The sequence below is a fragment of the Colletotrichum costaricense genome (genome assembly GCF_030867565.1).
Source record: "Colletotrichum costaricense strain IMI 309622 chromosome Unknown Scaffold_7.1, whole genome shotgun sequence".
Classification (NCBI taxonomy): domain Eukaryota; kingdom Fungi; phylum Ascomycota; class Sordariomycetes; order Glomerellales; family Glomerellaceae; genus Colletotrichum; species Colletotrichum costaricense.
The window spans coordinates 1,720,814-1,734,536 of NW_026848236.1; the positions used below are offsets into that span (position 1 = coordinate 1,720,814).

General features: G+C 52.9%; 6 protein-coding genes across 6 annotated transcripts; 3 read left to right on the forward strand and 3 right to left on the reverse strand.

Annotated features, from left to right (window-relative positions):
• Positions 1–671: 671 nt before the first annotated feature.
• On the forward strand, positions 672–1,684 carry CCOS01_07743 (thioesterase superfamily protein; the record flags this gene model as incomplete). Its single annotated transcript, XM_060455906.1, has 3 exons — positions 672–813; positions 880–1,595; positions 1,658–1,684. The coding sequence occupies 3 exons, from the start codon at positions 672–674 to the stop codon at positions 1,682–1,684; spliced, it is 885 nt and encodes a 294-aa protein (XP_060313798.1).
• A 475-nt stretch (positions 1,685–2,159) lies between these two features.
• On the reverse strand, positions 2,160–2,426 carry CCOS01_07744 (uncharacterized protein; the record flags this gene model as incomplete). The annotated part of the gene is made up of 1 exon (XM_060455907.1): positions 2,160–2,426. The coding sequence occupies one exon, from the start codon at positions 2,424–2,426 to the stop codon at positions 2,160–2,162; it is 267 nt and encodes an 88-aa protein (XP_060313799.1).
• Positions 2,427–2,860: 434 nt separating this feature from the next.
• On the forward strand, positions 2,861–3,786 carry CCOS01_07745 (adenylylsulfate kinase; the record flags this gene model as incomplete). The annotated part of the gene is made up of 3 exons (XM_060455908.1): positions 2,861–2,868; positions 3,075–3,327; positions 3,415–3,786. The coding sequence occupies 3 exons, from the start codon at positions 2,861–2,863 to the stop codon at positions 3,784–3,786; spliced, it is 633 nt and encodes a 210-aa protein (XP_060313800.1).
• Positions 3,787–3,985: 199 nt separating this feature from the next.
• On the reverse strand, positions 3,986–5,519 carry CCOS01_07746 (V-ATPase subunit C; the record flags this gene model as incomplete). Its single annotated transcript, XM_060455909.1, has 5 exons — positions 3,986–4,192; positions 4,250–4,742; positions 4,816–4,907; positions 5,044–5,138; positions 5,225–5,519. The coding sequence occupies 5 exons, from the start codon at positions 5,517–5,519 to the stop codon at positions 3,986–3,988; spliced, it is 1,182 nt and encodes a 393-aa protein (XP_060313801.1).
• A 1,237-nt stretch (positions 5,520–6,756) lies between these two features.
• On the forward strand, positions 6,757–9,965 carry CCOS01_07747 (uncharacterized protein; the record flags this gene model as incomplete). The annotated part of the gene is made up of 3 exons (XM_060455910.1): positions 6,757–6,772; positions 6,833–7,003; positions 7,096–9,965. 3 exons carry the CDS (start codon positions 6,757–6,759, stop codon positions 9,963–9,965), a joined length of 3,057 nt encoding a protein of 1,018 aa, XP_060313802.1.
• Positions 9,966–10,523: 558 nt separating this feature from the next.
• On the reverse strand, positions 10,524–12,208 carry CCOS01_07748 (F-box domain-containing protein; the record flags this gene model as incomplete). The annotated part of the gene is made up of 2 exons (XM_060455911.1): positions 10,524–11,781; positions 11,844–12,208. The coding sequence occupies 2 exons, from the start codon at positions 12,206–12,208 to the stop codon at positions 10,524–10,526; spliced, it is 1,623 nt and encodes a 540-aa protein (XP_060313803.1).
• Between the last annotated feature and the right edge of the window lie 1,515 nt (positions 12,209–13,723).

Consider the following 13,723-nt stretch of genomic DNA (forward strand, 5'->3'; position numbering starts at 1 on the left):
CCTCCAGGCTCGTCACGTTGCTTGCGCCTGCACCCGTACTTTGTCATTCAAGTTTTGAGGTCTGGCCAGGACCCCTGGAGCCACACGGACCGATGCCGCATGAGAACCAACCACTGAGGTAAGGGCGAAGACTCCGTCCTGCCCGTCCCGAGTCTGATAGTTCTACTACGTAAGGAGAGAGATATGATGTCATGTGGCCGGGATCTTGTCTTGATCATACAATCACATTCAAGGACCCTATTGCGTAGAGTGTACAGGGGGCCGGGCGAGGCTACGACACTAGAAGTTACATGTATGTTATATCTGCAGCAAAGTATGGTTCCAAGTTCAGAATGGAGGAGTGTGCTGTTAAAATAAAGCATCAGACAAGCGCCAGGAGTGGAAACCATCCTACCCGTATTCGTAAGTCCAGGTGAAACCCCCATTGATACATATTTTTGGCTAGGTATTTCTTCCGCAATTGTTCGCTTAATGAAGTCTCGTTTAGTGTCATGATGCTGTGCTACCTTATTGCCGGGATCAAGGTACCTCACCTGAACAGTTAAGCTACCCTACCTGTAGCCTCGGCATACGAGTGACAAACCGCGACAAAGGTCAATCTCGACCTTCTCCTATGCCTCACACATCAATCGTAAGCTTCAATCCTGTTGCTCGATTGACCAGCTGTATCCATGGCAACATCACCCTTTCTTCCGCTTCGGCGACTTCTTAAGCAGCCTGCAACATTGGCCTCCCTTAACGCGCCAATCTTGCAAACCTTCGCCCGTCGTCAGCAGGTTTGGCTCCGACGCTATCACCAAGGCATCAATGCAGGTAAGTTACTTTGCTTTGGGAAGCCCTTCAAGAACATTAGCCATTGAGCTCACACAGTTATTGTAGGCACAGCATCGCAACCGAAAAGCCCTTCCCGGTTTCGCAAAGCCATCAGCTTCGGCGCATTTGGACTGCTGTTTACGAGCCTGGGTTTCGCTGCAGCGGCGAGCCCCCTACTGCCCGGTCTGCTTGACGCGGCAAGACCCCGGTCTGATGAAGATACCCTGCAAGCCTACGTACCCGAAAACGACGAGGCCGCAGTGGTGAATGATTTCGTCAACAACCACCCTATTGCGGCCGAGATGCGCCGGAATCCCGACATGACTGAATCTCGGCCCCACATGAGACTCCCCGATGCGCTGCGGCGGCATAATCTCACTGGCGGCACGCTTCTTGGGCCGGGTCGAATCACAGTTCCCCCTGTATGCTGGACTGAAAAGGGAGGCAAGTCTCTTGTTTCAATCTCCCATCTGGGCACAGACGTTTGTGGTCACCCTGGCATTGTGCATGGTGGATTGCTTGCTACAATGCTGGACGAGGGTCTGGCGCGATGCTGCTTTGGTGCTCTTCCACACAAAGTGGGCGTTACGGCCAAGCTTGAGATCAACTATAGAAAACCAGTGCACGCAGGCACGTACGTTGTTTTGCGGGCGCGTACGACAAGAGTAGAAGGGCGCAAGGCATGGGTTGAGGGCCAGCTGGAAACGCTCCCGGTGGATGGAGAAGAGCCTCTCGTCCTAGCGCAAGCCTCTGCGCTTTTTGTCTCCCCCAGATTTGCATCTGTAAGTGACTTTTTCTCTTACTGCTTGGATCATTGAGCCACAATACTGATATCCAAAAAAAGGTAATGGCGAAGCTGAATGCGACTTGAGACTTTTGCAAACGCAAACCAGAGCGCGACATTTCGATTCTACTTATACTGAAAATTTCAACAGTCGGATAGAATGCGATGGGGCAATTAGAGAGAAGACACGGCACCGAATTCAGAAGGGTTTTGCGAGAGAGATCGATGCACTGAGCTGAAAGCGCATGCTCAACCCGATCCGACTTAGACTATTCGAGCCAGTAGCCCTTCCACACTCTGTGGAACGGATTCTGAATACAGGCCATGAGCCCTCCTGGATGGATTGATAGATGGCTCTCATGAGGGTGGGCGCAGCAGAATAGCTCCCTCTCACGACTTGTAGCGTATGGCGAATACTACGCTATAGATAGCCCCGCGACCTGGCTTGAGCTGATAGATAACTTGCAAGTGAAAATTACGGCCGGTGAAGAGGGATATTGTCCAGCAGAACATTTAGTCAAGATTTCGAAATGCGCGACTCTAGTTGAGTACAGTTGTAATGTCATAGCCGTTCAAGGTGGCCCGGAGCGGTCCCTAGGTGAGACGGAGGAGGTTTCGGCACCGACGTGAAGCGCGGCGCGGCATCCGGGAACGGAGCGGGAGTCGGCACTCGGTCAGTCGGAGGCAATACCTCCCAATGGGCAGGAACCAGCCAGATTACAGGCCTCTGACGTGCTGGTCCCGCCAAGCGATGATCCACCTCTAGCCGATCTGACGCCATCGCTCGGCGCAGACTCGCAGTGTTCCGGTAAGAAAGTACTTGCATCATGTTGCGGATTCTATTGATTTTTTTTTCTGCTGTATCCTAGGTCATTGGATCATTCCCTGCGGTATCCGTAAGGCACTGAACCCGGGTGCGGAGAAGGCCAAAGCCAGACAAAGTACCTCTCTCATGAGGCCACTGTCCATTTTGTAGTGTTAGGGAGTTTTGGGTACATCGCCTGATGCTGACTTCTCCGTGATCTTAGCTCGTGTGAAGTGAAAAACGAGAGGGAAAAATGGAGGGGAGGAGGTGGGGTGAAAAGCATCTTAGTACCCTCCCTACTCGGTCCGTTGTCGTGAGAGTCGTGTATGCGAGCGCATCTGTGTGTATATATGTATGAGTGATTGTTGCCGCTGCGCCTGATTTTAGTTCACACTTTCGTTCCTTCAACACCATTCTCCCCTTTAGTCCTTACCACCAGATACCCAATTGAATTCACAATGGCTACGTAAGTATGAGTCTGGAAATCTAGGCTTCCGTCATGACAGGACCAAAATTGCCCCTCCATGAATTTCCTTCTGCTATCCCACCGACCCCGCAGTCGTCGCACCTGCCTGCGGCGAATGCTCTGCAACTCTTCGCCTTCACGTCCGCAACTCGACAGCTGGCGGCATAACGAACAAATTGGCTGATTTTTGTCCTCCGATATCATAGCAACATTACATGGCATCCCTCACTCTCGCGCTCTGAGCGTAACCAGCTGCGCGGGCAGCGTGGTTTCACCCTCTGGCTCACAGGACTTTCCGCCTCTGGCAAGTCCACCGTAGCAACCGCTCTGGAACAGCACCTTTTGCACCTGGGAGTTGCCGCCTATCGTTTGGACGGTGACAATGTACGCTTCGGCCTCAACAAAGATCTTGGTTTCTCCGAGAAAGACCGTAATGAGAACATCCGTCGCATCGCTGAGGTATGGTCATTTAATCAACCCTTTGGGCTTGATCTTCCGTCCCAAGTACGACCACCGTCAGAGAGTACGCGACTAATGCCGCAGCAGGTCGCTAAGCTGTTTGCCGATTCTTCGACCATTGCCATTACCTCCTTCATCTCGCCGTACCGTGCAGACCGTCAAGTAGCTCGTGAGCTGCACAGCCAGACTGGCCAGAGCAGCGACGAAGCCATTCCATTCATCGAAGTCTTTGTCGATGTGCCTCTCGAGGTCGCTGAGCAGCGTGACCCCAAGGGTCTGTACAAGAAGGCTCGGGCGGGAGAGATCAAGGATTTCACCGGCATCTCAGCCCCTTACGAGGCACCCGAGAAGCCCGAAATTGTTATCAGGACCGACAAGTCGAGCGTCGAGGAATGTGTGGCACAAATTGCCGAGTGGCTGATCAAGGAGGGTCTCATCACTGCGAGTAAAACGGCCTGATGTGTATGGTCCTACAATTGCATGGGCGGCCGGTTCTCATCTTGTTTGAACTAGGAGTTACCTACTAGCTACAGCCCAGAGCTTTCTAACCACGGTCTAATGCCCCTCAAAAAAATACTACGCGTTTTCGGTGCAAGGTCGCGTCTGAAGCGCGGGACTGCATGCGCCCGCCATGCTGCGATTGTGTAGGTCTACGCAACTAAGAGTAGTCAAACTCGTAGTAAACGTAAGCTGTATACTCGTGTCCCTCGCCTCCGCCGAGACCAACAGCAGCCATCTCGGACGACAGTGCTGCGTCGTCTTTGGTAATTTTCCCGCGCTTGTCTCTGCCAAAGGCGTTGCCTCCTAGATACGAGTAATTAGAGTCAAGCGCTGTCTTGACCTTCTTGACCAGCTTCGAATTCGTCTGTCCGCCGCGTTAGCATCGTAAGCAATGACTTGAGCGAGAGAGATGTGTGCTAACCTTGACAAGAACACTGACATAGTCGAGCGGGAGTCCGTAGCGGAGAACAGCCTCGACAAACACGCGCAGTGCGAGCACATGCAGCCAGATCATGACGCTTTCGCTCCAGCCTGTCCGGCCGATTCTCAGAGCCTCTCCCCATGTCTTCTTCTCTTCACGAGCCACCCGGTCAAGCTCGCGTTGCTCTTCCTCCTTTCCGCCCTCCACGTACTTGTATTGACGCGGAGTCCATTTTTGCTCGCGACATTTCGCAAGGAACTCTGCACTGTGTTTTTTGAATGACGTAGCGGCGTACAAGGTGAACTCTTCGTCCGTCGCGACCTGCACAGCAGATCGGGGAACCACCATCGGTGCCAGTGTTTCGTAACTTTTCAAGAAGTCCTTCTTTGCATTGTTCGGCACAACAATAAGATGTGTCTCTAGGTATTCCGAGTCCTGGATGAGGAGGGCGGGATCGACAACGGGAGTGAGGGACTTTGTCGCAAGGTTGCCACTGTAATACCGCTGTCAGCTATCAAGTCGTCGTTGGGCTAGGAAAAACGATGGGCCTTGGAAACAATACGTACGTCTGCTTGCGCTGGAGAGTGGCAAAGTTTGTCTTGACTGAGTTATACTGGTTGAACTTGCTCTTCACATCGTTGTCGGTAGTGACGAGTTCCTGGCGCTTCATTAGTTTCCTGCGGGCCTACTCTATGGATGGCGACCCCGATCCGCGTCGAAAGCGAAACGGATGCAGCAAAGAAAAATCCCGCCGCGAAGCTGTTGGTTCCAGTACGCCCTCTCACTCCACGTACCTTTTGCAGTGTATCGACGAGTTCGCTCAAAGGTTTGTCGGCGCGGTATCGGACCTTGTTCCAGGAAAACGAGTTGACGTACTGGTCGGTGGGCTCTGAGGTACAACCGCCGTCAGTAATATGTACAAGAGATTTGTGGAACAGGCAGCAGCAACGAGGCGGTGCCCTAGACATCTCTCACTATCGTTGACCATCTTCTGCTGGGAGATCTTGTCCTCATCACCATCGAGGATTGACTTCAATGAGTCGGCAACCTTTGCAACGACAGCCTGGCAGGTGGACTCGAGCTTGGCAAGGTCATCGGCTTGCTGAACCAAGGCATCCAGGGTGCCGATTTTGAAATCGGGGATGTTGAAGGGGCGAACACTACCATTCTCGGGCGAAATGGTAGCGCTTAACGAGGATAGGGCATCGTCTTTATCTCCAGAGTCAAAGATGCCGAGAGGCAGTGAGACGAGGGCGTATTTGGTAGACATGCTTCTTGGACTGGATCGGACGCCGGCTAGCTATCCATGCGGCTATGTCAGAGCCTCGGAAGGTCTAGGAAAGTAAGGTGAGGTAAGGTTACGGTAAGTGAAGTCGAGAGAGCTATCGGAAGGTAGGCGGAGTTAGTTAGGCGTCGGTCGATGCAATTGAGAGAAGATGAGAGGTTGTCACTGACCTGGAGGCTGGGGTTTTGAGCAACACCCGCTAGTAAGCAATGACTTTGCGAACTCCAGTCAAGAAATCGCACATGAGTAGGTAGCTGAGATGGTGTCAATCGAGGGCCGGAGCGGATTGAAATGCAGCAGTGCCCAGTAGTACGGAGTAGAGGAGATAGAGGTTACCTTAGGTGCTAAGCTGAGGCCAGCCTACGGGCCTGCTCCATGTAGCCCCCTACCTGCGCAACGGTGAATCGCGAACGAGGTACTCACAACTTTGCCAGTGTTCAAGTACAGATTTGGTGTACAAAGGTGGAAGAGGTACGTGGATATGGCATCAGCGGTTAGGTACCTGGAAAGCGGGCGACCTAGCGGGGCGCAGTAGCCGGTTACCTCAAAGCTGTGTGGTGGTTCGTCATTCACTCGGCGATAGCCTGAGAGGTAGCCAGCGGGTCTGCTGCCATCTAATAAGGTGCCAGCCCACTCCGTAAGACCTTCCTGCTATACATGGAAAGCTGCTAAGATCAAGCTTGATCTCTCCACTCGACATCCCAATGCTGTCCAACGCTGCTCACGCCATACCTCCCCAACTTCGACAGCCACTGCGCATTTGCAAAGCGTAAGATTTGTCCAGACATCGCTCCGCGGTTCTTGGTTTCTTCCCTATCTTTCCTTTCAGTATTTCGCCCATCGCGAATGCGCATCGCCAGATTTCGCTGTCGCTATTTCATTGTATAGTTCCAAACGATCAAGGGTTTTCGCTTTGCTACAATCTAAGTCGTTACCTTGGCCGAATCTAACAACGATGACGACCAGCTGGCGTCGTTGCATTATCAAAAAGAGAAGCTGACTCGGCAAGTCATCACATGCTGTCGAGTCGCCTTGGTGATCCATCCGGGGTTTCGTGATGCCCTCTTGCATTCGCGGGTTTTAGCATACGTATTTTTTGCCATCCGGATCAAGGACCTAGCAACAGTCCTCGCCGGGGCAGAAACCTCGAAAGGCACCGCTGTGCTCCAATCTTTCTTGGAGGGACGATGCTGAATTTGTGACGCGACTGTCATCCACAGCCATGGCTACAACCGCAAGTAAGTAAAAAGCACAATGCACTTTGTTTTTTGCGCCCCGACTAATCGTCTTCTGCAAAGTATCTCCTCAACCTTCAAACCCTGCGCGACGACCTACACCGCTTGCTGATGCCTCTATCGCTACCGCTACCGGCACTGGCACTGGCACCGCTGTTGGCACTGGTACCGATAGTAGCGCTCGCAACGGTTCTGCAGTACAAACCCCTGTACTGAGCGTTACGAGTGAAGGAGGTTTGTAGGCTATTCTTATGTCTTTAATGCTACTGCTCGTTGAATGGCCAGGCAGGAACACTGAAAAGGCGTTGCTGACTTTCGAGCTGTAGGCGCGGCGAATGGACTCGGTGTCTTGCAACACACTGGCCCCCCAGTACAGGATGATATTCCGGGCCTTTATAGAGATGGACGTGTACGTAACCCTGTGCCTAGTAAGCTGAAGGGCAAAACCGACGCGACGAAAGGGAACTTCGGAGTTATGCACATAGACCTCACTACTACCAACGAAAGTCGGGAGCGTGATGCAGCAGCCAAACGCACGAGTGAGGGAACGCAGCTTGCGGCCAGACTGGCCCAGACAGACCGTTACATTCCCATCAGACGGAGCAAATTTATCTATCGACCAGAAGTCCATGCCTCGAACAGTCCACCGCAGCTCAACGCACCGCATCCCAGCGCACCGCAGCCGAACGCACCGCAGCTGAACGCACCACAACTCAACAAACCGCAGCAAAACGCATCGGGACTCGATAAACCGCAACTGAATAAACCGCAACCTAGTACACCGCAGCTCAATGCTCCACAGCCAACACCGCTACTCAATAAACCGTGGCCCCCTAAAACGCCGCTCACCACACCGCAACGAAATGCCCCCCAGCTCAACCGACCCCAGCTGAACACGCCATATATTCGGGAGACTGTTGGAGACACGGCGCAGGTGCGGAGGAGGGCCTCGACACTTACGACCGTGGAGACAATAGCCGAACAAGCTCGACTCTTGACTCTGTTGCGAAGCCTAGACCCTGATCTGGTTGTTGATCAGCTTTGCAAGGGTCTGAAATTCTTTGGAGGGATTACCAATGAGCGCACATCACCCGGCGCATCTTTTCCCATCAGCGCTGAGGCGAATGGTTCTGGATCCCTCTTTGTTGGCTGGCTGGCAGAGATCTTTCCAGCTCTAGACCAAGGGGTAATGCCGAGCGCACACCAAACGAAGCTGAGACGACCACGTGGTCGTCCCAAAGGAAGTAGGAATGCGAAGGGAAAACAAGCTGGCCATAGTGGGCAACGACTCGTTTCAAGAGCTCATGCAGCAGAAGCAACAACGGACAACAGTGCAGGTGATGACGCGGTGGATGCTAGTTGGGTTGACATTGATGACACCATTGCAGATACTGACAGAGAGCGTTTGCAAGTGGACGCCGAGCGGGTGGTTGAAACTCCAGCTTTCAGTCAGGTAGTCTCCGGTCCAGGTGCTTCCGGTGGAATGCCGGAATCTGGCTCCGCCCAGACCTCGACAACTACGCCTGCCCCCAAGCGGAGAGGGAGACCTAAAGGCTCGAAAAATCGACCGAAAGATACGGTGCCCTCGGCCAACGATGCTCATGAGGATACGAATGGTGTATCCGGGACCCCAGTGATGATTCAGCCAACAGCAGTTAACCCTCCCGAATCCTCAAGCACGACTGGGGGTCTTGACGAGCTCGGATCGCCGCTAGTCAAGAAGCGGAAAGGAGGCCCTGGCCGTCCTAAGGGATCCAAGAATCGACCGAAAGGATCAGCAAATGTCCACGGCTCTCAATCTCAACAAACACCACCTAAATCGGATGCAAACGACCAACGAAGCGGGCCACAACCTGCCGCTGCGGGTGATTTAGCTCTGCCGGCGCCTGCTGGTGGTTCCACATCCTCTACCCGAGAACAACAATACGAACAGCGACCGGCCATTCCGGTAAATGTTGCTTCTCAGTTCGGACCGGAGACTGTCAGCGAATCCGCTGCCATGAAGCAACAAGTCAGCAAAACCTCCAGAGTCGCAAAGCGCAAACGGAAGGCTTCTCAAGAAGACAGAGACAGTAATGCCGGCAACGAGTCGCTAACAGATGCCTCGACTTCAGATCCAAATAATGTTAGACTTACTGCAATCACCAGTGAGAGCCCTTCGTCACCGCAGATGGCCCGGTCTCAAGGACTACAAGTGCAGGATCACACTCATGGCCATCAGCCAGTGACCAAGAGGCAGAAATTACCGAATCATCAGCGCCAAGATGCTGCCTCAAACAGTGGAATGACGCAAGCTAGCCAGAACAGTCAGACTGGACAAGGCGGGCAGCGCGTGCCACAATTGTTAGAGCCAACGCAGACAGACCTTCACAACAGCAGCCTCACAGATGCCAATAATAATAATCTTCAGAAGCCGAGGAACCAGATGGGCGGCTCGGCAAATCGACCATCGCTCCAGCAAGCCCTCAACGCGCAGCAACCTCAGTCTGATCTACGACTTCAATACAGCCAAAGCCTCATAGCTTCATCCGCTGGCCAAGGAGTTGACAGGACTGAGGTAGCGGAATCCTACTCCTTGAATATGCCATCAAGGCAAGCCATGTACAATCAAGGTGGATCGGCTCAGGGGCAACAGCAACAACATCTCTTTCATCAGCAAGAGCAACATCAGCCAACTACACAGAACCGATCTAATGACAGTCAGCACCGCCTAAGCAGCTCGGGACCCGGCCGGATTCCGTCATCACTAGGGCAGAATGGGGACAGCTATACAGAGTCGACAAGTGACGGAGACTATCAGGGGCTGGTGGGCCTTCAGCACCCTACGTATGGCACCCACATGACCGGATCATCGAGCACGCGAGGAGATAGCTACCGGACTTCGACCTCACGGCCGATACAACAGCAATCATCTGCATTCCATGCACGGCAGGAACACTCAGTACAGAATACGGGCATGTCGTCTTTCCAGGACTATTCCGATTCGACATTTCTGGCAAGTCTGACAACGGCTAATCAAGCAAGCTTGGCGATGAATTCCACACAATACAATGTCGATGGTGCAGAGATGCAGCGTGCATCGCCGAACATGAACTCAACGTATGGCTCGTCGCACTTGGGCCAGTCGTCTTTTGATGGCGGCATGACAGAATCTGCAATGAGAGAACGCATGTATCATACTTCGAGACGTCAGTAAATAAAGACGTAGATGTAACAAGCGCCCACTTACTGCACCGCCTGTAGGTACACTGTGCGACTGGCACCTTGCTCCGACTGGTGTCAAGGGCTCAAAACATATTCCTGACCCCCTGACTACGCAGTTGCGCCATGGAAGAGTTAGGCCAAGTAGGCGGGTGGCCGTCTCAGCTGTGATTCCGAGCATCCTCTACTAAGGATACCCAGCCATGTCGGCGTACCTCGGTCAAGATCCAGTATGTGATAGTCGGCCATCAGTGACAGGCCTATGCGTGGAAAGAGCACGTTGCTGAACGCGTGAATTGTTTGACCTAACTGGGCAAACAGATGCCCAACCGGTCCTGGCTATAACAAGACTACAAAGCTAAATGGAAAACTGTTTGATGTTGGTATCTTTATCCAGATCCCAGGTATTGCACCCCTCTCCATGCTGGCCCTGACAAAGAGAATGTGAAAAAAAAGAAGCAAGATATCCAAAGACAAGTCTCCGCTTGAGTTGCACTGGGCCAAATTCCAGGCCTACCTTAACGCCCTTAAATGCTCAACGCCACGCTGGTTCTCATGCGCCGTCCATAGCATCTTCGTCTATCGCTTCGAGCGGAGGACGAATGGATTCTGGTGTACTTCGTCCGTACCACCACTCATCCTCCTCGTCAATGCCATCATCGCGAATTAATTCCAACATTACTTGTGCATTGCGTTTGATATCCTGGGTACGCTCAACGATGCCCCGCTCCAATATCAAAGCTTCCGCAGTTTTGAGCCAGATTTCTTGTAAGCTAGGGAGGTCAGCCAGTACGTGTCGGACATGCTCACGCTCCAGCGGTCCCATGGGCATGCCGGCTGCTAGACTTGTGTTGAATACCAAGTTCGTATCGGGATCGACTGGATCATCTAGAGAAGCCCGAGAGGCACGGCGCGTTGATATTCCGTCGTGTTGTGTCGACTTGGTTGAATCTTTGACCGAAATCGAGGACTTCTTTCGGCCCATGCCCATGATACCCCGTCGCTGTTTCGGGGTAGAGTCGATCGAGTCCTTTGAGACACCATTGTACCAAACATCAACGGCTCCCCGCCTGCTGTTATAGCCCTTGATCTCCCAAAGCCTCTCCACTTGTCGCAAGCCTCCAACACATAGAATGGCAACGTGAACCTCATCTGGAGGTCTTTCCTTCAAGTAGCCTCGCAATGATCGTTCAACGCGGCCAGCATAAGATGGCGGGCGTAGCCGTCGGCAGAATGACGAGATGACCAGAGGGAAGACTTGATGGACTCGCAAAAGCGTCTGGTCGTCGTACATGCTTATTATTCGAGCCTCGATCGGATTCAGTGTATATGGCTCGTGCAGTAAGCCATGACCGTTGTGGTCGAGTATGTGCTGTAAGTGCAGCTTTCGATAGGTTTCGAAAAAATGGAATAAGGTGAAAAGAAGCGGTATCAAGCGACGACGCATACGTTCATGCTGAGGGGCGAACTCGAGACGCTGCGATTCCGTCGTTCGCAGGAAGATCTCTTTAGTGATCCATTCGCACATAAGGTATGACAATTTGGCGGCGACGTGCAAACGATGCCACAAGCCGCATAGGTGATGGAAATTGGCGGCGGTGGGGTCGTTAGATGGATAAAGACGCAAGGCGTATGTTGGGATGTGATGTTCTAGATGATGGCGAACGATGGGCGCCTCATTTAATGTCACGATAGTGTGCCAGGATCTCGAGACTCTGCGAAGATTTAGGACGTCCGTCAATGGCAGCGATGAAATGACTTGAATCTGAAGCTCAGTAGGTAGAGCTAGGAACAATTGACCGAGAGATTGACTGGTGATTTGTTAGAATTGGTATACACAATCGTACGTTGGCTCTAGGGGAGGGTGGCTAACGTCTTTGGCTTCGCGAACGCTGTATACTGTTCGCGATGGTCTACCTGCGATGTTGACTTGTTTTGGAGGATAGAGACCTTGGATCGCAGGCTGAAGAGTCGGCTCTTCTCGGTACGCTTCTGGTCTGAGGGTCGGGGAGTCTCGGTATTGCCTTCATTTGACTTGTAGGTTCGTAACGGCAGAATAAAGGTAGAGGTAGACTGAGATGATATCGGCGGAGAGGGATACTGTTGAGAGGATGGCGTCTGAGGATGGCGTAATTGGTGAAGCTGCTGGGTATCGCGGGTCGCAGGGGACTCATTGAGCTGATTGAGTTTGCTGAAGTACCGCTCGGAAGCGAACTCGGTGATATGCGGCGGATCCATGTTGATGCTATCGCGCTGGACAATGGCTCAGCCTGAAGTAAGAGAAAACGAGGTCTAGGAAGTCCAGCATATGGTCGAGGTACGCTATGTTGAAAACGGGAGGGTTAACGACGGGCGGGGATCGGAAAGTCGAAGATGCCGTGCATTCGCGGCTCAAACATGGCTGAACATTGAAGATATCGGTGATGGTTCGCAGGCGAGAAGAATCGTGGGGGGTGATTTGAACGAACAGGCTGGCGCCCGGCGTCGATTGGGATACAGTCGTCGAAAGGGCAGGCTTCGAGAGTCGATGGGCGAAAGGTGACGATCAACGACAATGGCTATGTAGGGTATCGATATTCGACGGCCGATGAGATGGACCGAAGAGGGTCAAACCAGAGCAAGAGACGAGGAAAGATGGCGAATGAGCGTATGTGACAAAGCTGAGTCGGATAAGGAGATGACAGGCGACCGATAGTGTTGTAGAGAGGCAGAACGTGGTGGTGACGTTTCGAACGTGATGGTCGACGTTGGTTGGAATATGAGGATGCGAGGAAGAAATGGAGGAGGAAGAGGGAGGGGGCACAGGCAGAGCGCGAGGGTGTTGGAGAGGCCCGCCGAAGTCAGGTAACTCACTCTCGCTGGCAGGCAGCACGTTCGGTACTGGTAGTGGGAGAAAGGCGGTGGTGGTGCAGTCAGGCTCAGGTTCCAAGGATCCTTGGTGGGTGGATGAGAGTGGGTAAAAGCGTAGAACCTCTCTATGGGCGACGACGTGGGTATGCACGTAGCTATCCGTTTGGTGGTATGGTATCCAAGCCTGGATAACTTGGTAGACACTGGCAGTCACCTCAGTCTATGGGCGCAAACGTGGGTGAGGTGATGATGAGGTTAGGTAGGTATTACGATGCGGTACGAATAGAGAAGAGGCAATGAGAGCAAGTGGGTGGACCTGGAGGCCAGGAACAGGAGAGAGGCAGATGCAAGAAAGCGAGAGAGGGATCGGCTGTTCGCTAATTCTGGGTGGCCCGGCGGTATGTGCGGCGAATTAGTGGAGGTCCAAGTGAGGAAGGGCACCTGCTGGCCTAGGGGGGGTCGATGATCCCGAAGCGGCGTTTGGCACTGTGATGCAACGGCGCTGACTGGCTGCGTCCTCGGAGAGGGAATGGCCAGAGAAGGGTCTTTTAGGGGGGGGGGGGCTTCACTCAACCTAACTAAGGTACCTATCAATTGTGGGTATGTTACCGTGTATCTATTTCTTCACCACCACAGTACGATGGGCGTGGACGGCGGAAGCGAAAGAAAGCGGCCGAAGAAAGCACCGTAAAAGTGCGAGGACGAAGCTTCTCATCCCCACAGTCCTGAGCCTGGCAAGCCGTAAGGCAAGTGAAAGTCGCATTGGATACTTCTTAACGAGTGGTTGAGTTCCATTGCTCTACGGAGCGGATGGTGGTCAGTTGGTACCTTAGTGAGCATACCTACTGTGAGTGTGGCCTTGAGGTTCCCTCTTTCTTTTTTTCTTTCTTTCTTCCCGCTTCT